Source organism: Syngnathus leptorhynchus, chromosome 7 (genome assembly GCF_054491065.1).
Source record: "Syngnathus leptorhynchus isolate UIUO chromosome 7, UIUO_Slep, whole genome shotgun sequence".
Taxonomy (NCBI): domain Eukaryota; kingdom Metazoa; phylum Chordata; class Actinopteri; order Syngnathiformes; family Syngnathidae; genus Syngnathus; species Syngnathus leptorhynchus.
The window spans coordinates 9,556,269-9,577,596 of NC_141201.1; the positions used below are offsets into that span (position 1 = coordinate 9,556,269).

The following is a 21,328-nucleotide window of genomic DNA, read 5'->3' on the forward strand; positions in this document are numbered from 1 at the left end:
TCAATTGCATTGAAGAGAAACTTATTTTGATGCATCTTACTTTGACCAAGTCAACCATCCAGTTCTTTACAAAATGAAAAGTAGGGCAGGACTGTAATCATATGTGTCCACTGCACACTTAAGTTCATCTGCTTAATCTTAAAACAAGGACATCAATCACATTTGTATCTAAATCCCAGCCTTAGCAAAGAAGCTCCGTTTTACGTGTAATACTGCATCTATTGGGATGATTTTATGCAATCATTACTATATCTCTACCCTGAGAGTGCTTGTTTAAAATCACAGTCTTGAATTGGATTGCGTCATAGGTTTGTTGCACCCTTTTTGCTCTCGAGTCATTGTCGTTCCAAACGACAACGTCGCGTACGATCAAGAAGAACGTGTCTGGTGTGTTTTTCCTCCCCGCCGTGTTTTTCCCCGAGGCGTCATGAACGCACCACGAGACCTCATAGACCTCTTTGAAGCTGGCGGGCTGGGCCCACACTCCAATGGGTTTCAGACCTACCGACCGCGGAAAAAAAAAAAAGTCTGACTTGGGCTCAAGTCCAGAAACGGGTTTTTGATGCCGCGACGCTTAGCATATGGGGGAGCTTTTGGCTTTTATAGTATCGTCGCTACTTTCCGGGTTTTCCCACTTTTAGCTCGTCGAAACTAGCGTGAGATAGTGATTGGACTTGACAAGCCCGCTGCGCTACTGTATCCACCCCCCCCCCCTCCTCCCAGTTCCACACAACCAGGAAATCGTCGAGGTGTACTTCGATTATCCCGAGAGTTGCTACCCCGTTTGCGGGTGTAGATGTGACTTTACCACCCCCTCCGACGTATGTTTTAGTGTTGATTCAGCTAGTTTGACTTTAATCCGACATCTTCAGAGCTCAAGTGAGTCCAAGTTGCCCGCGAGGAGAGGAGCTTCACCCCGGCCGAACAATGAGGTGGGTAAGAGCGACTCGAATCTCCTTCATCTTTATTGTGTTTCCAGGCTACACTTGTGTTTGGGCCATTAGAGTTCAACAAAGGCGCTGGGGACAGAAAACCGTTGCAATCGCTCCGTTTGGTTGTTTGGAACACGCTTGTGCTACTTTCCGTGCCGTTAAAAAAAAGCCAAAACCCTGTCTCAAATTTTCGAGATTTTAAAATATGTTGAAGCAAAAAATTGTGTGTTTAAGATGAAAGTTGTGTGGCAGCTTTGAGAGTGAATATTCGATGTTGTGTGAATCAGGAAGTATGTGAGCGTAATGACAGCCTGGTGCTACCTGTTCAATCTTTCTGAGCTACTCTCAAGTAGTTGAACAGGTCAAGTGAATTGGGTATTCATTTGACAATTTTTTTGTCTCATTTAAAAGTTTGATACATTTATATCGTCCGATAGTATTCAGAGTGTTGCCTTAAGACTTAAGCCGCAAGTGCAGGATAATCAATTGTCCTAAATGCATAGCATGCTGCTTAGATCATGGCGTGCATTTCGTAGGCACACATTAAATTTATGTGTCTTGTACTATTTAGCTCCCTCTGGGTTTTGCAGCAGGGATGAAATTGCTCAGTGGAAAGAAGCTAGTGTCTTCAAATTCCACATCCTGTCACAGCCTGTGCGGTTTGAAATGACATGCTCGGAAACCACCACCACTCCTCATTTAAAGCGCCCGGCACAGATTTTTTTTTTTTTTTCTTCTTCATTTTGAAGGGGCAACTCAAAAATCTTTTAGAATTTGCAAACTTGACTGTTGAGATTGTCATTGTGGGACACTATCTGGAACAGTGCAGTGCAGGTTTTATAACCTGTGTGTGTGTGTGGTGTTTTTTTTTTTTTTCTTTAATTAAAATCTCACTTTTATCTCTTGCACCAGCCTTTTCCGTAACAATGGGCCTTTACGAAAAGTCAAATATTCTAACCTTTCCTTAACCTTTGTGGAAAACGGCATCAGGTCAAACTTGGGAAAAGACAGCACTGTTTGATGGTTAATTGGTTAATTGACAAATAATAAATTATCAAATGACTAATAATAGCCTTTGGAGAAAATAATGAATTTAAAATTGTTCAATTCTGTGGAATTTCCACCTCTCAACAGTAAATCTACAGTTTCGTAGTCCTTCATAAAAGCAGACTGATTCTTTGTGTTATTTCTTGTTTTTTTTTTTCTTCCCAAAAACAAGTAGTTGACAAACATATGCTTTTAAATAATTACCAAAAATGGACTGTACTTTTACTTATCCAGTGTGACGACGAGTATTGCAAGGTTAAATCGAGTGTAACACTGCAGTAAACTTTGTCTGTGGCCTGTTGCTTTAAAGCCCTGCCCAAGAACACAGATGCACAGATAATAGCAATGTTGCTGAGAGGAAGAAAGCAATTAGGACAGATCCAGATAAAAATCGAATGTTTAATTCAATTGTGAATAATTCAGAGTAACACTAAGAGAATGAAGCGTTGTTATGATGAGAAAATGTTTTTGATCTAAATGCAACAGAGCAGCTGTTGTCTCGTGAGACCTGTCACATATAATATTGTGCAATATTTACGTTTCTGGTTAGGTGATCAAACTAATTCAATAAAAGCAGGGTAACAATCCCTTTAAAGTGTTTATCATTGTTCTGCATAATTTATACTAAAGTTGAACTTTCTCAACATCACCCTGTGAACAGTTCTCATCTTCATGAAGTCGTACATTTAAACTCTTAATGATTAAATGGCAACCTTGTTTTTATAAAACGTAAATGACTGACTTGATTCTCTTCATAAATCAACTTTGTAATATCTTTAGTTACTAGTCATATTTCCAATTAATATTTTTCTGTTCTGTATGATGGTGACCATTCTCTCTCCCATACCAACCTAACACCTGTAACGTGTTTCAAATAATCGTGCTTTATTTCAACCAAATTATGATTTTATGAGTGGTTCAACAATACTGCTGTGGTCTAATTGTCAGTAGTGAAAAATAGAAATGAAATGGTCCTCCCTATCCCTACTCTTGGGCTGATCAAGTGTTCCTCCTCCTGCCTTATCTGTTTCTCCAAAGCCTCTGCCATCAACAAGGCAGCTTCACTCAGAGACCCGGCTTGACCTTGATATGTTGTCACTCTTCTCTCTGAACAGATACAAAAATGCAACAATTGTTTCTTTGTGAAATGCTCCGGTAAGCCAACCATGACGTATTCAAACCTCCTTAAATCCCTGTCTACTTCATTGTCATTGTTCGTTAGTAGAAGTGTTTGACCAGGACTGGTTATTAAATATTAACTAATATAGAAGCCATCCTGCGGTGCAAAAGTATGTCAGAAACGCACATACAGCATAGTGACGCGGCGGTACAATAAAATTAGTGCTCATGACGGTAAATACAGATAAGAAAACCGGTTCCAGTCAGCAAAAAAGCAAATTCACACGACACACCATAGTGTGGTCATAACCCAGTTTACACAATTTTAAGACATGACAGTAATATTTTGGTGAAATCGTATTTTCCACGATTGAAACATTCAAGCAATTCTATGGATTGCGAGTTAAATACACAGATTTTCATCAAGTATAGGTCATCTGGCGCTTGTACAACATGCGGCCATTGTGGACGTAGCGTTATCACAGAAGTCCAGCAATGGAGTGAGTCACAACACAATTCTACTATGTTTCCTTTTGATTTGCTTGGTGCTATTGTTTATTATTAATTCAATTTAACAAGCATGAAGTGATAAGCATTAAACGTACATTAGTGTTGGCACTGAATGACACCGGAGAGTAATAATAGTTATATATGCCTGGTTAAACAACCAATTTTTAACTCAGTTGTATTTTTTCTCATTAAGAGTTAAATATGTGTTCGTTCTGTGCTTTGCCCTATATTGTTTTTTTGTTTTTGTTTTTTTGTCGTCAAGGTTGAAACATAGAGCTGTGCCAGACTATTTAGAATCAGAATCAGCTTTATTGACCACATTTGTGCATGCCAAACAGGGAATTTGGCTCCGGTTGATCTCAGCCTCTGTACAACATTTAAGTGACTGACAACTTTCAGGTAACTAACAACATATAAGTGCTGAGAGCAGGATGTGATTGCACAGTGATGTCTGCGTTTTCTATTGACTTTGAAATAGTCATCGCTGTTATTGAAAAGTAGAGCTGCGCCAGACTGTATTTAGTTTGAGATAGTCATCACTGTTAGTCATATTGCTTGCGGTAGTCATCACAGGTCAGCTTTAGTGTTACTGCAAGGTAGGAGGAGGCAAATGAAGTCATGGTCTTGTCTACATTCAAGGGTGTCATAGGGTTGCGCAGTAAAATCGTACCTCACTTTCAAACATTGTTTGTCTTGTTAAGATGAAGAGTGTGCGTACTGTGGCCGAACACTCTACAAAGAAGAGACAAATGTTCTTGCGTCAAATTGTCTGTCACTATCAGCTGGAGTTTATTACAGAACTTTACAACAAAGGATTAAACAACGAACATCTGCTACCTGTATGCTGTAAAAAAAGCCAGATATGCTAATGGTGATCAAAATTAGCATGGGTGTTCGAATCACTTTTAAAGCTTCAAACAACACACATGAACCAATCCAGGGTGTACTATATTCTTGCCTGATAACTAGTATTGAGGACACGAGAAACAATTGAACGCTTGCGTTTAAACTTTAGAATGCAAACAGGGCAATGTGCATTCCTTGTAGCCATGGCGACTGTTGGGAGAAGGGGAGGGGCGAGCAGCTACAGCTACACTGCAGGGCCAAACTTAGGTGCTTAAACTAATCACTAACTATCACCAAATGGCTCTTCATGTATACGGTCACGCACAAGGATTGTTAAGTTAACAATTGACTCAACCGCAAGCGCTGTATCAAGCACTGTAGACTCAAGAGACTCACCTCCAGTTTGTGAAAAGTTGACATAAGAAATGGTTGGTAAAAAATAAACGTCTGATCACAGTACAAGGCGACAGTGATCATTTAAGGCTACCTCAGACTCACACCAGCCTCTGGATAAAAGCCGGACGTGTGGCGCTCTGACCAGTCCTTCTCTTGTTGATACTACCTTGTTGAAGTGATGACTGGAATGCAGTGCCGTGTTCTTTGTCATTTGTCCTTGTGGAATGTCAATGTTGACCCTCAGCTGGAGCTAGCTTGTCAGAAGTGCATCAGTTGCTCTTAAATGAGTTGAGAAGCATATTTAGAATCACCTTTCATGATACAATTCTCGCCATTTCCACTCATTGTCTCTGCATGTCAGCTCTTTGCTATATTTAAAATTGCATCGCTTGGTATGTTGGCAAGAACCAATAGAGAATCCTACAGATGTGTCCTCTCCTCTTGGTCCCTGCCTGTTTTTCTGTTTATACCACCATTGACATTGTGACTAATATCACGGGAAGTACGTTGAAATGCTTTACGTGTCAGTCATAAATATAGAGGGGTGATGCCAGCCCACATATGATTCATCAACTGGATATAAATAAAAAATAGAAAAACAACTATTAAAATGCTGGTTGTGTCCTAAACTATCGTTCAGGCTTGCACACACGTAATGTACCTTTTTAAGCCACTGAGTTCTCTATGCTGCATAAAAGCCAGACGCAATAGGCGCCCCCCCCCCCCACTTCTTAACTCACTGCCTTATTGATCATCTTTATAAGCAGCAAAATGGCCTTCTCTAGCTGTCAGTACTGTTTTTAAATTGGTTTATTGTTTTGCATTCCTGCTCTTTCAATGTTGTTGTTTTTTTTCCTGCCTCGATCATAGCCTCCTTGCTCTAAATCTCCCAAAAGCTGGAAGCTTTAATTTACAGTATTTAGCAACATTGTACTTGCCCATATAAACCCTTGCAAGATGTAACTGGTTGTTTTTTTGCAAATAGTGGTGTGTTCACACCATGGGGGTTGCGTAACGTCCTTAACAGTAGGTTTTGTGGATTCCTTCATGTCTCGACTTGTAACGCTCTTGCTCAGCCAGAGTTTTCTTTTGAAATCTGATCTGATCTACCCAATTAGTTTGCTTTTATAAATGATATGAAATGATTGCCAGCCTCAAGTTCAATGCAAAACATACATTTCATTAAAAAAAAGAAAATACTTCAAATAATCACATTTGGGGAACTAAAAACTTTGCTGTTGAGCAAAATTGGCACAATGGATGAGCAACAATTGTTCTAGGTAATAAAGTAATCACGGGAAATCCTGCCTGTGATGGTTTTATTGCATGCACGTTAGGTGTTACAAACTAAGGTGCAAATCTTTTGTCGCATTCTGAATTTGCTTCAACATTCTAACTCTGCAGCCCCCCTTCTCTGAAACATGTACCACTTTAGGTCCTCCCACTCATAAGTAGACCATTACACTGACCTGCCTTTTGGATTAGACTCTGCAGCAACATACAAAACCTTCTATTGTCCCGTTTCCTTGGTGGTGGCTGCTGTTTTCCTTCTTTAATAGCGGCTCTTGGCCGTTTTGTTTGTTGTGTCTGATACTATTGAACTTTTTCTTTTGATAGCTTTCTCACAGGAGATAATTCCGTATAAAGTAACCCAAGACATTGGCTGCGATGACTAATGGTTCCGCAGTGGAGTGTCCAAGGCAGACTAGCTTGTAAAAGCGGAGTGTCGTCTTTGTAACCAAATGTAGCAAAGAGTCATCTGAGATGATAGAGTGCCTGCATCTAACAACGCAGTGCAATCCATCAAATATCTCAAGGTGGGGAGATGCATTGCTAATGACGTGCACTGCAAAACTGGACATAATGGAAGCTGCTTTAATGTGTCTCCCATGTTAATAGATCATAGATAAAAGGTAAAGAATGTTGAATTTGACCAAACATGAACAGATTTGGTAGGATTTAAAATGACTTCCTTCCATTCATTTCCCCCACTCCCCATGTATCTTGTGATCTTAATGTAGAGAGACTCTTGTTACCCAAATGGGTGCTAAATAAGGTACTAAATATTTCCCTTTATGATCCTACTGAGATTCAGTTCCCCTTTGGGTTTGCTTGAATGGTACACTACTCATTCATTCAGACAAGGGGTCAGTTGGGTCACTACTCATCTGCTAAATGGTCAACACTTAGTCATGAGTGGATATTTACGTAATTTCTTCAGTCGAGCGTTAGCAGTCCAAGCACATGGCTGTACGGTATTTTTTTTTTTTTTTCAGCTTCATTCATGTGGATTAGTCTTGTAATTATTATTATTTTTTTACGTATTTAAGGAATTCTTTGACAATTATGATAAGGCGTGTATTTTACTTGGTAGTCATGCACCGTCTTGGTTGTGGGGGTGTATGTATAAAATGATGTATGGTAAGCAATTATATTGAACGATATTATTGAAATCGCCCTGAACCATTGGCAAAGATAGCAAAATACGCATTTGACTTTGACTTTGATCTATGTCAGGGTTTGTTCAAGGTCACAAACATTGGTAAAACATTCAAGATATTTGCCAGCAGTTTTTTTTTTTTTTTTCTTGTCGCAAGGACATTTTGTTTAAAAATTTCCATTTGACAAGCGGATTACAGGCGAATGTCTGGCAACATTTTGAGACCAAGAACGAACCTTGACAAGAACACAATATTCCATACCTTCGTAAACACTCGCAAATGTTCACCGCTCGGTGGCTTCAAGGGCTTGAAATAGATGCTGCACCATACCGCCAGCAGAATCCTCCTCCTTCCACCTCAGCAAAGAACAGCTGGTGCCACTAGTTCACTGTTATTACCTTTTATTATGACTGTCAGCATTTTTCATGTCACGCGTCGTGACTGTGACACGCTACTGGCAGAGGAAACACGAAATCTGTAAAGTTAGAGGACTCGAATTGGAAGTGCTATTGTGTTAAAACGTCTCTGGTCCAGTTTTTGATGGGGTTTTTTTCTTATGCTATTGTACAAATTGCTTTTTGGTACTAAAAAGGCTGAAACATTGGAAATATGTTACAAAACAAGAATTGAAGTGGCTTGTTCTTCAGTCGGGTTAACCTCCTTCCTTGGGCCAGACTACAGAAGATTATGCCCCGACCTGTAAAAGGAATTGAGCTCACATAAAGAGGAAAAGAGGTGAGTTGGTTCCAAATATGGGCATTGAGTTTGCAGGTTTTACATGCACACACCAGTGCCTCGGAAGCAGGGGGAATTAAAGTTTATGTTTGAAGTGGACATAGAAGACTCATGTTTGGCAAGAGCTATTCAGATTTACCTCAGTGCTCCATAAACAATGCCAGTAAGAGTATGAGTCAGCGTGCAAAAAATGCTGAGGGTTTTTGTAGTGGAGTCGTTTAAGCTGACAATACGATTCCATTCACACAAATATAGTGAGAGGAACTAAGAATAGTTTGGGACGCAAAGGCCCTTGTTTCTGTGCATTTAGCCTGCAACCTGGTGTGAATTTGTCTCGGAGTCATTACCCCTTTCATTTTCTTCTGAAGCCTCCTGGGCTACGAAAGTATCTCAATAATTCTGGATACTGCATCCAGTGCAGTGCAGCTTTCACCGTGGTCAACAGTTAACAGTAAGGAAGGTGCACTGAGGTGCACATGTTCTTTTTTCTCATGTTTCCTCTTTGAAGTATACACTTCCTCTTCTCACTTCTGTATGCAGTGAAACCTGTCTGCAATTAGAATTTCCCAAGAGGTGTCGCGTGACCTGAAACTTTCTTTCTGAAAAACATATATACGGAAAACAATCTAATAAAAAATCAAGTACTAATTAGGTGTGGGTGATTATGGGAAATTTTTAAGTTTAAGTTACACAGTAACTATATATACGGAAAACAATCTAATAAAAAATCAAGTACTAATTAGGTGTGGGTGATTATGGGAAATTTTTAAGTTTTTGTTACACAGTAACTCATCTCCCTTTGTCTTTGTGTTTGCAGCTAATAGTGTCCACAAACTAGAGGGAGGAAAGCTCTGTACCATGTATATAGGGAAAAGCACGCAATGCAGATTTTCTCCTTTGGGAAACTAACCGTGGTGGCAAATATAGCTCGAACAAGTATTGCTATCACTAATGCTGGATGCGGAGTGGCTAAGCATGCAACACACTTATTGAGAAAAGGGAGCATGAGAAATCACAGCTAATGGCTGTAATGTACACTCACGAAAGACCAGTGTATTTCTGTCTACAGTGTACAGACAGTTCAAAGAAATCTGGCTGGAATTGTGTAGGTGGAGAGAAACCAGCAAGGACAGGAGATGAGTGTTATCATAATAAAAAAAAAAAAAAGAGGGGAGGGGGTTAAAGTTGAAGTTAAGAGATCAGCTAATTACTCTTTTTTTTGTGGAGGGGGGGGGATAAAAATTTCCACCTTTCAACAAAAGGTTACAAGATGTGAAATGTTACATCACCACTCCACAACGTGTAATCTGGGATCTGGATCCACTTTTTTCTTCCATCACCCACACTGAAATGGAGTGTGTTGCTTTTGTCAGACCCAAGGACAAACTGTTGCCCCCTCCTACATTAAAGATGAAGCCAAATGTTCAGTTTTCATACCCCACAGGTCTTTCTCTGCATGGGTATTCTTCATAGATGTATTTCTATTCCCTGGAATATGAATAACTCCCTGAAGCCTGTACAACATTAAAAAATAATACTAGGCTCTTCATGTGAGGGCAAGAAGACTTTTCGTTTAATGGTTTTATGATCCCAGGGAATAGGAATCCCCATAAAGGCACAGCAATCCTGAAATGCATAAAATGCAATTGGTATTACTCTGTTTTAGTGTCTACCTCATCTTAAATGTATTTCATGTATGTTGTCTTTTATCTAAAATAGTAATCCCGAGGCTTGAGATCATTACTGACAAAATTGTGGGCACTAACCTCATTATTGTACAGTGAGTCAGGTCTATTTGGCTGATCTAAATTGTGCGCTGCCATGTTGCATAAGATAGCTCCACATGTAGCACCAAGAGGCACATTTTGTTAAATTGTTTGATTTGGAGAGAGGGAGTGGGAGGAGACAGAGCGACAGGGCTCGACCGAGTTTGCCGGCACTGTGGCAAAGAGCTGCGAGAGTCTTCTACTCCCATATACAGACATTTCCAACCAAGGGTCTGTACCCTGGCCTTGCACTGTGGTTTCCTGTTAACCCCTCAACCGACGTAGGAGCCTCAGATCGTTTTTTTTTTCCTCCGTATTCTATTGTGTGTTTATGAGCAGAGCTGAGAGGCCCTTTATACCTAATCAATCAAGTGGAAATAGATTAAACGGGCTCTTTGTTTACGAGATGACTGCATTTTTTGGAGCCCCCATACATACATATTTGAAATTGGCATTTCTATTTAAAAGCAAGCATTTGGAAAACTTTACAGTATACTTTTGCATATTGTATTTATTCCAGCAGGGTGCCGTTACTTCCCAAAGTACTCATTCACATCACTTAGCCTGCTGAAAGGAAGACGATTTTATGGAGAGCCTTGTTTGACTGGTTTTGCCTCGCACATTACGTTTATTGCTATTCAGTTGAATATAACATGATTCGGAACTTGGCACTGGTCATGTAACCATGGAGTAGCCGATCACTAAAAAGTCCGATTCAGTCTGTGGTTTTTCTGTCGGCTGTGTGCTTCACTACAGCGCACACCGGAGCATTGACAGGTGAGGAATGTGTACATGGCTTTGTCCACCTCGTCGGCTTTTAGAGTCTCTGTCTATAGTTGTATCAATAATGCAGGTGCGCACTCTCGGTCTCACCCCGAGCCAGCCCTTTCTTTGCCATTAAAAATGCATCCATTTCCCAGTCCAAAGTGTCCGTCCCCTCCCAGTTCCCATAAGCTCGTTCTCTAGACCGCACATCAACAGTGTGCTCGAGGCTCATCCGATCAGGAATCCCAGGACTATTTTTTGATGTTTAATCCTCCAGCCATAATTAATTTTGAACCTGATGGAACCATGTGTTCACTGAATTGCCACGTTCGACATTAAGAATGTGTTAGTTTTTTATTTATTTATTCAAACTTGTTTTCCCACGGGTTGTACCTTAATCATGAGCTTGTGACAAATATTTTCATTCTGTTTATGGTGAACCCTTTTCTTTTTTAGTGCATTGACATGCTTCAAAAAACAAGTGTAATATTATTCTTACTTTTCAGTGTTTTCCAGACTGCTAACAGTCAGGACAATGAACCCTCCATTTGTAGCCGTCACAACAAACTTATGTGGGAGTGACTATTGATTGATTGGGCCAAAGCTGTCCTTATAAGGAGGGGTTTGCAGCAGGAAGTGGGTTGTGGTCTAGGTGCTGTGTCATAGGAAGGGAAGTTGCAGATTGTTTCATGGATGAGACATATGGAGGAAGAGATGGATTAAGGCACTGTGGGGGCTAAGGGGTGGTTTGTACGGTGTGTAAAATAAAGACAAGAGGAGGGTACTCATCCCTTTTCCCCCTGTGGTTTTCCTTCATGTGGTCTATATATGCACGGATGCACACAAGTGCTGACTTTTGGATTCGTGCAGGTGACTTTAAATACATTTCAAATTTTATTCACAAATGTCGAATCATGTTTCTTTCTGCAGAGGTTGATTTAGAAATGTGGGAGATTGCAGAGCTCTGCACAATTTCCTGTCTTTGTCAACTTCCATTATGGTTTGGACTCCCATTTTGTTTTGAATAAAAATTCTCTACCCTCTTACAATAAGAATAATATTAAAAAAATGGTGATTATGCATTTGTGTCATGTCCTAGCAATGTTGCCGTGTCTTATCGATTACGCAATTCTTTTACTTGCATGTAATAATAGAATTGTTGGTCAGATGAGAATGTTTGATCTAGACAGGTTATGGGTACAATTATGTCTGAGAAATGAGAAGTCAGTGGAAGAAGGAAGTGGTTAGAAAATACCATAAAGTGGCCATGTACAATATAATTTAAATACAACTATTGAAGTCCATTACCAGACAGAGATGTGAAGCATCCAAGATTCCACCATTTGAGCAAACTGTATTTGCATGGTGGTAACATTGCCCGGTCAGGGCAGGGCAGAGCAGAGATTGGTGCTCTCTGATGAATATATGTTGTTAGTGCTTACATCCAAACTCACGCTGTCTTCTTTCTGCCTTTCATTGTAGTGAGTCAAGTATCTGCCAGGCCCGGGCCACTGTGATGATCTACGATGACAGCAATAAGAAGTGGCTGCCAGCCGGTACTGGACCTCAGGCCTTCAGCAGAGTCCAGATCTATCACAACCCTTCCACCAATGCCTTCCGAATAGTGGGACGCAAGATGCAGACGGACCAGCAGGTGAAATGAATCACTCGGGGGCTGTGTGTTTTAACTCATTCTAAATTATTGCGCATGTCTGGGAAATGTATTTACTTAACTGCATTGCCAACATTTTGTTCATTCAGGACGTTTGAACTAATACCGTGTATGAATCAGTCATAGTTCGTTCACTCCTTTGAGCATGGCATATTAATAATTGATTTTATAATTTACGGACTCGTATGAGATAATGTGACGTCAATGTAACTGCCGTTTTGTTTGCGCCAGTTCTCCGACAGTTGTAGACCAGCTTGTAGAAATTGGGGTTGAGGCGAAAACTTGCAAAATTGCTAAAGAATTCAACGTTAATGAGTTATAATGAACGGAGCCAAACACAAACACTAGCTGTTGTATATCTATGGCCTCGGCAACTAGCTCCCAAGAAGGAACATGCAAGCTAACCCATCCAGTCTTGGAGGACTATTTATCACCATTTTGCAACACCGCGGAGTGCAATAACTGACCCAGATTCTACCGTTTGCCACGATGCAATGTGAGATTTTACTTATTATACATTTGGAACAAACCCCCTAAAACAATTTTGTAGTTAGAACAAAACTGCAGCAATGCGTCTGCTTTATACGTTTTTAAATCAATGTCATCACGCAGTGCTTCCGTCCATCTTGTGAAATGAAAGATCAGTGAGCATTTCAAGGATGAACTTAATCAACTGTTCTTGTTTTCAATTTTTGGGTTCTATGACACCATCTCACGGAGCATCAGTAATGGCACAATGGGAAATTGTGGCCATAGAACCGGAAATACAATATGTGACAGATGCAATCCACTTCACATTCCCCTTGAAATAAAAGCTAATCCAGTGCTGTTTTGAAGGCATTTCTTACGATGAAAAACTACTCAGCCTTTTCCATGTCTCTCCTAAAATGGAAGTATTGTATTTCAGGATATATCAGTTTCATCCAATTCCAGTATGAACTGTTTGTTATTACAAGATCATGACTCATGAGATAACATTAGATAAAGGGTGGCCATCAAGTTTCTGTAATAAGGGTTAAGTGAGTTTGGAGGGATCTATTCTTGACCACACTCTCATTCTGCCTGCTGCCTCAGCGTCTCAGTTTAAACATTCACCACGCTAAAGTGCTCCCCAGAGACAGAGTCTTAAAGTGGATGATGTTTCCTGTGAGATATTTGGCCTGTTTGGGCATTTCCTGTGACCGTTTTCTTTTGGAGGGGGGCTTTTTGCACATTCTGGACCCTTTGGGTGTCCAATGGTGGAGAATAATATCACTAAAGGGCAACTACTGTATGTAAAAATTCATTTTTCCCTATTCTTTCCCTCCCAATGCGTTTTACTATCTCACCCTCTCCTCTTTGTCTGCACTCTGTGGAATTCAGAGGCGGTTAAACAAATAATGAAATGGCATGTCAGCACATTCAGGCAACACTCAAAACCACAACATTGTTTCCCTTCTCATTCATTAGCCTGACGCCACCTACTGGATTGAACGAATAACCAGGATGCATAAACCATGACTGAGTTTAGTAATCAGCAACTGAGGAATCTTCCAGAAACTACAACCCCTTCCTTTTGTCTATTTGGTTACAGGATAAAGTGAAGGGTTTTCAAATTGATCTTTGTTTTTGTTTTTTTTCCTCTCTCTCTCTCTTTGTACAGGTGGTTATGAACTGTCCTATCGTGAAAGGGTTGAAATACAACCAAGCCACACCTAACTTCCATCAGTGGCGGGATGCCCGGCAAGTGTGGGGGCTCAACTTTGGCAGCAAAGAGGACGCTGCTCTTTTTGCCAATGGCATGACACATGCTCTGGAGGTGCTCAATTCCATGGCAGATGCAGGTGCTGGTTTTCGCAACCTCAAAATGTTTCTCCAAGCAGCCTCAAAATATGTTTCTCCAAGCTTCACGTTAACTTCTCACATATTGGCTTGTAGTTAGCGCAGTGTTGTGGAATAGAATTCATTTCTAAGCTAGACTGTATCGTTTAAGACTGAACAGATCAATTGTGCCTTGACTGCCATCCAAAATGTGTATACAATGCAATCAGGAGAGTATTAAAGCGAAATTTAGTGGCGGGGGTATCTTAACTTTAGTGCATTGTATTTTGGCAGGCTACGCAACCCTTCCCCGGCCGATGTCGAATGGTCCATCCCCTGAAGAGATTGAGCAACAAAGGAGGTAATAGGTCTCGACTTGAAATGTCCACACATGTAAGCCACTAAAAATGTTTGTGTACCTGTGCTCTTGGCTCAATTCAGTGTTGATAAGCAATATGTCCAACTAATACGTCTTGGAAACGGCCATGTTTTGGAGGAAGGGGGGGGGGGGGGGGGGTGCTATCTAATATATGTTATTTAACAATCAATTGTAAATTCTAACTGAAACTTTGCAGTTTTGCACACAAGCATATGCACAGGATTTGCTGGCATTAGCCTGACACTGCTAAACTCGGCCCCTGTAGGTTAATGTTAAATAGAGAGCAAGACTGACACATCTCACATTTCCCACCTTCTCTTCATCCATTTATCTGCTTCTCCAATGGAGGCCATTATGCTCGCCGGCACGAACATGGCATTAACCTTTAATCTCATTTCGACTAAAAGCTTCTGTGATTGGCCTGCGAGACTGCCTGTCAAACCAGTGTTTGTCCTGCTGCTCGCTGCCATGCTGTGGCTTAAGCAATAAAGCACTGCTATTAAAACCTTCAAAATCCACCGCAGATTTACATGGAGGTCAATGTTATTTACACCCTTGCTTTGAGTCGAAACGAGTGCCAAACTCATCGGCAGAATCATTTTTCACTACAAGTGTCAAAACGGGGGTTAAGTGATGTGGTTGTGATCAACCCACCTTCACTGTCCTTAGTCGGTCGATGAGGCAAATGTGTCATAATTGTATACCACCAAGTTGTTTGTATTGTATGTGAGCTGTGCTGCATACAGCTGCAGAATGCCAGATGTGGCGGGGACTTATTTGACGAGAACTGAAGCAGCTCGAATTAGGCCACAGTGTCCATCTGTGGACTTCTTAGTAGCAACACAAATTGGGATGTGTACTTTATTACGTACTTCATATTAATGAACATCATCCCTGTTATTCCTGCTTTTAGTACATTGGATATAGCGTACATCGTCCAATTTGTTGGACAATAGCTGATAAGTTAGCTTAAAGTTTATTTTATCCCATTGGGGGGGGATCCAAGGATTAATAGTTGTCCGTCTGTTTGGATTTATTTGGATCACATTCAAATTTAAGCCTCTTTCACCCAGAGATATCACAAAATTGCTGCATTCGAGCCATAACAGAAGATTTGGCGTCTTAGCAGCACATCATCCCACCAGCAAACTCGATGCATGGTGATATCAGCATTGTCTCACTTGACATATACTATAACCACTTGATACTTAACTACTTGCAATAGTTAACGACTAGTTGCAATACGACTATGATTACTGATAAGTAGAGCTGTGCACAAATCAGTGGTGATTCAAATAGTGATGTGAAATGGCTGTAAAAACACTGAATCATAATTTCCAAATTGAAACAAATCATTTATTGTTGCACAGACTAAATAGCAACTCGGTGTGCACGCGTTGTGTGAAGATTTAAGACTGTTCGGGGGGGGGGGGGGTGTTCAGAGTGTAAACGGATTTAAACACTGTATTAGTCACAGTACTGTTAACCAGTACTAGTATTTACCCAAAAATTATATTGGATGAGTTTTCATTTGAGCTGTCCTTAATGCAAACCTGAAGTAGACACAAAGGATCAATAAAGAGGACCCTCGGACAGTTTAGACGTCAGTCATAGGAACAAAAAATATTCTACTGATCAACTATTTTTAAATTTGTCATTAACATAACAATTATTAGCCAAAATACATCGCACTAACAACGACTGTGTTTGCAGATTGGAGCAGCAGAGGTTGGAACAGCAGGAGCGGGAACGACAGGAAAGAGAGCGTCAGGAGCGAGAGAGATTGGAGAGAGAAAGACAAGCTTCAGCAGGTCAGTAAAAATGTACTGGTTACCAGAATCACACCAGTCGGATACATGTTTTTATTTATTTTCTGTGACATGATCTTTATTGGGTGCATATTTGGGTGTACAGTGGAGTGTGCAAGCAATTTGGGCTGCAGTCAACAATTATTTTTATAATTGATTAATCCATTGATTATCTGTAATTGTCAATGAATTGGATTAAAAAAACATTTAATGTCCACATTGTTTCAAATTGATAATGGAGAAAACTGTTGAATTATCATTAATTATTTCGGATTGATTGCTTTGGCTCATAAAATGTCAGAAAACTAGTAGGAGTTACTGATAATTAAAAAAACAAAACATTTTTGTTGCCGTGGCAACTGGAAGATGTACCAAGATCAGCATATTGTGTTTTTTTTATTTATTTTTTATTTTTTTTAGCATCTATTCCTCCTGCTCCGCCTATGGCCCCCGGGGGCCTTGCTCCTCCACCAGCGCCTCCGCCACCGCCTGGGCCTCCTCCAGCCATTGGCGCTCCGCCACCTCCAGGACCCCCACCATCTGGAGCCCCATCTGGAGGACCCCCACCTCCCCCGCCTCTGCCATCTAATGGAGTTATCGGTGGAGGTGGTGGAGGCGGGGGCTTGGCCGCGGCCCTGGCAGGAGCGAAACTTCGCAAAGTATCAAAAGTGAGTGTAAAGCAAGGGCTATTAGTAGCTTCATTAACATTCTTGGTGTGGCTGAAACGTGTCCTCATGTAATTTGGTTACCTTGGATATAAAAAGAGATGTTGGATAACTTTTCAACTGCTGTGGCATAGACGTAAATGGCTCTGCATCTGCACACTTTGATCCTGATAGCGTGACACCGTTGCCTCCACATACTCTTTAGCATTTTTTATCCTCAGCAGGAAGAGGGATCTGTTACTGCTCCAGTGGGCAGAGCGGATGCCAGCCGCAGCAGCAACTCCTCTATTGGAGGAGGTGGTGACCTGATGGGTGAGATGAGTGCCATCTTGGCCCGAAGGTAGAGGCAATGGCAAAAGAAATGTCATATTTCCATGTCGTGTAAATAATGGATGCCTGTTAGTTTTTACTTAACTTGAAGTTTTGACCTTAAAACTAAATTCCTTGTTCTATTAGGAGAAAAGCGGCTGACACTGGAGAGAAAGTACCTCTGAAGACACAGGACAATGTACGTAGATGCTTATTTGCTGATTAAACCAAGCCAACGAATCAAAAAAAATGGCCCTCATACGTTTTGACACTGGCTATGTTTCCATGGACACTTATTTCGGATTAAAGTTCTGCTGCTTTATGAACACAATCCGATCAGCGCGCATGAAAACACTTATTCTGAAATATCGGATCAAGCCATCTTTACTGCACATTCTGTATACGCATTTCTGGTATGCGTGGATAGAGTGACGTTTTGTTGACACGGAAGTCTGAAAGGTCTGATGTACGAACACGCAAGACCTATTTGGATGACTGTTTTTTTTTTGTGTGTCCATGAAAACCAATCATAATTTTTATCCAAGGTCTGATCCGATTGAAGAAAATCTGTCCATATAAACGTAGCCACCATGGGCCCAAATATCTGCTGCAGCATGACTCACGCTAAAGCAGGTCTTTAATTTCTCCATACAGGAGGATTCAGAGCCTCAAGGTCAGAGTGGTGAGAAACAAAGATTTGTAACATGCTGTTTCAACTCGGTTGCAAAAAAATACAAAGTTTATATTTTCACACTTCATTTTTGTCAGAGATCACGAGAAAAGCCTGGGAGAAATCGTCGTCCACTATGACCAGGTGATTAATGATTCCTGTTTTATTAGGATGTCATCATCAGTTTCCCCTGAAGCAATGTGTTTGAGCTCACCCTAAGTGTCGTCCTCCATCAGTATGCATGCAACTTCACAAATACCCGCATGTTTTTTTGCACCATTGTCCAAGTGTGGTGTAGTAAGCGAATGTCAACCATCTCCATTCTAAGAGGAGAGTGTGTGTATGTTTCACTAACAGGAATAACTCCATTCCCAAGAGCATGGACTCCACCTCCTCATTGTCCCAAAGTTACAGGTATACATGCATACTATCCCATCCACTGTCAGCTTCACTCCCCTTGCTTTTTGTTTTTGTTTTTTTGCTTAGTGGGCAACACTGCTTGCAGCCGCACATAAGAATGCACTTTGTGTTTGTTCCGATTTTTATCTTGAGAGACAGAAGTTCAATGACATGATTTATTGTATTTCCATAGGATGTTTGAGCTCTTTGGGCAGCGCTGCCCCCTTTTGGTCAAACTACTGCCAGCCACTTTGACGGTTGCATAGGTGGCTGTGAATTGTTTTAACCATGAGTACATGTACTGGAATCTCAATTTGGATTGGTGATGCTGTGGTTCAAACGATTCTCAATTGTCTACAAGTTTTACGAATGCAAAAGTATAGAAATTTTTTTTAATCTTGACTGACACCCGTGTGTACAGTTCATATTTTTATGGCATTATTTTTTTGCAGCACCATGGAAGTTAAACCTCAAATACTCCTTTTTGTGCATCTTTACTTTAATAAACACACATTAAAACTAAAACTGTATCTGTTGTGCAGGGCGAAGCCAGCAAACAACAGTAATGACACAAGTGGATTCGAAGACTCGGATTTAGAAAAGATGAAACAGGTAACTTGATCAGAGGTTAACTTGATTGTTTTCTCTTTCTCTTCCTCACTCGTGCTCTCTCTCTCTCTCTCTCTCTCTCTCTGTCTGTCTCTTTCTCTCTCTCTCCCTCCCTCGCTCAACAGCTTTTGTTGTATGTTGTATTAATGCCCTCATACGAAGTTTTGTTTGACTCGTGGTGATTTTTCTGCAGGAAATACTTGAGGAGGTGCGAAAAGAACTTCATAAAGTAAAGGAAGAAATCATCAGAGGTAAGAATATGGCCCTGAATGTGGTCCGAAACTAGTATAAATAGCGTTTGCGCTGAGCCGGAATATGTCTTAGTGATAGAGCGGCTCAATGCATTTGAATAATATATTAGATTTGTCTTAACTCTTTCCACAAAATACATTTATTACCATATGATCATTTATAATTGTCATATTCAGTATAGGGCTTGGCGATGAGTTGATTTAATCAGTATGTATATCAATTTGGGGGGGGGGGGGTAAATACTCTTTTGAAATAATTGATCCTCAAACTTTTTGTAATGCAACTACAACTGCACGCTTTATTGTTTTCAGGAAAAATCAGCATGCTAATTCTTTTTATTTCGACATTGTTTAACTGTCCACACTTTCTCGCCAAACTCAATGTTGCCTTTATCGGTGGCGCTTCTGCAAAGGCAATTAATTATAACCATCAAGTTAGATGTTGGTGTCTATTTGAAGTACAGCGTTAAAGTGGGCAGCATAGGAAGCAATTACCTCCTCGTGGCATGGTGGCTTCTATTAGTGCTAAGGCCACAGAAGGAACGCATTGCCAGACTGTTGACCTTTATTGTTTCTCACTCTTCTACCTCACAGCCTTTATTCAGGAGCTCCAAAAGAGAAGCACATAGTTTTGGTGCACGTCTGGTGTAGCAGAGGGATGTGATGGATGGAGGCTCGCTGGGACCTTTCCACCACTGCATCCTCTAATGTAGCCCAGGGATTTCTCATTTTCTTTTTTCTTTTTTTTTTTTCTGTCTCCCACAAGCATTGCTTTTGTGTCACCATGCCTAGATACTCTTCATGTAAATGGTAACCCAGGGAACCTGCTCAGGCCACCATCCAACTTGTTTAAATATCACTCACTTGTGTGGTGATGCTGTTTCTCCCTCATTCATTTGTCCTATTCCAAGGTGTCCTCAACAAGGATGAGTTGAGTTCACAGCTGCGGCCACAGTACTGACTTGTCGTTATTGTTCATCTTCATATCAGGAGTCTTTCTGCTAGTTGCGTCTTCTGACAGAGTCACTGATCAAGCAGTATTCAGGGATAGAAGGTATTTGCCACATTTTTTACTGTAAACAGCAAGATGGTGGAATGTTGGCATTTGGCTACTACGCTTTCTTCTCAGCAACGCCTCAAAAACAGCCATAAATACATCAGATGTCCGCTGGTAGTTTGTATTCTCTTCATGGAAATTGGAAGACAGAAAATCAATAATTAGGGAGAGAGCAGAGAAGCGAACTCCCTGACTTCTGCGGTCTTTTTTCTGCCATAAGGATTTACATCTCCCGGCACAGCACAAAGCCTTCACTGCTGCAGGATAGAAACGACGAGCAAACGGATGCCGATGGACAACTGAAATGCTGTGAACGAGAGTGTGTTGTTGTTTTATGATATTTTGAGAAATGTATTCTCTTTGCATTGCACTTGTTCCAGAGTCAAGTGTGAGCATGTGCCACACTGCCTTGACAAACCTTTACCCCCCCCCCCTCACAGTCTAAATGAAATTTGTTGTTAGCCAGTGCAGTGGTCCTAAACTGTACTACTTGCGAGTTATTTTTTTTCATTCTTAGCTATATTTTCTACTTTTTTTGTTGTTGTGAAAAACATGGCCATGAATAGGTCAATTAGTTTGGCCATGACCAACTGCCTTGAGAATGGATATAAATATATATATATATGAATAAATATATTTGTTTTGAGGGAAAGTGTCAGCAAATGAACAGTTTTTTTTTCTATTTTAATTAAAATGACTGGTGAATGGGGATTTTGTTTTTTCCTTTTGATTATTGTTTTCTTATGAGATGTTATTTTGGGTTCACGGCTTCTTTTTCTAATGAAATCTAGGCTTTTTACACTGAAATATAAAGCAAACAGCTTAGAGACACTGGATTAGAAATGCCTTTATAGTCGAATACAACTGCTTCTTGAAATGCATTTCTTTGTCCGAGTTGTGTTTTTTTTATTAGGTGCATTTACATCTGCATCGATTTGGCAAAATCATACTCAGACGATGTAATACAGTAGATGTGTAATTGTGTTGCACATATTATGACTACCCATCACGTTTCATTTTAACTACCGCTTTCTGTGGCGCCATCATCAGAAGAGATGAAGGAAAAACATACGTGAGAAGCTTATCTTCAATTTTCACCGAACTCAAATTCTGGTGACGTCACGCATAGTTATGCTTTGAACTCAAAACATT

At 40.5% G+C, this 21,328-nt stretch overlaps 1 protein-coding gene across 4 annotated transcripts; it reads left to right on the top strand.

Moving 5' to 3' along the window:
• The first annotated feature begins 459 nt into the window (after window positions 1-459).
• vaspb (vasodilator stimulated phosphoprotein b) lies at window positions 460-21,057 on the top strand. 4 transcript variants are annotated; one of them, XM_085917318.1, is made up of 14 exons: window positions 460-936; window positions 12,040-12,211; window positions 13,872-14,052; window positions 14,324-14,390; window positions 16,122-16,219; window positions 16,637-16,884; window positions 17,103-17,221; window positions 17,338-17,389; window positions 17,845-17,872; window positions 17,959-18,004; window positions 18,218-18,274; window positions 18,802-18,871; window positions 19,062-19,119; window positions 19,714-21,057. In XM_085917318.1, exons 2-14 carry the CDS (start codon window positions 12,074-12,076, stop codon window positions 19,746-19,748), a joined length of 1,197 nt encoding a protein of 398 aa, XP_085773444.1. In that variant the 5' UTR covers window positions 460-936; window positions 12,040-12,073; the 3' UTR covers window positions 19,749-21,057. The 4 variants fall into 4 exon arrangements, with proteins under 4 accessions (XP_085773444.1, XP_085773443.1, XP_085773441.1 ...); XM_085917317.1 differs by having other exon boundaries at window positions 460-932; window positions 17,845-17,863; XM_085917315.1 differs by having other exon boundaries at window positions 460-932; window positions 17,106-17,221.
• Window positions 21,058-21,328: the final 271 nt, after the last annotated feature.

Coding starts and splice junctions, on each gene's coding strand:
- vaspb (XM_085917314.1), top strand. Junction 12,212..13,871: donor AGATGCAGACGGACCAGCAG/GTGAAATGAATC, acceptor CTCTTTGTACAG/GTGGTTATGAACTGTCCTAT. Junction 18,275..18,801: donor TCATTGTCCCAAAGTTACAG/GTATACATGCAT, acceptor TCTGTTGTGCAG/GGCGAAGCCAGCAAACAACA.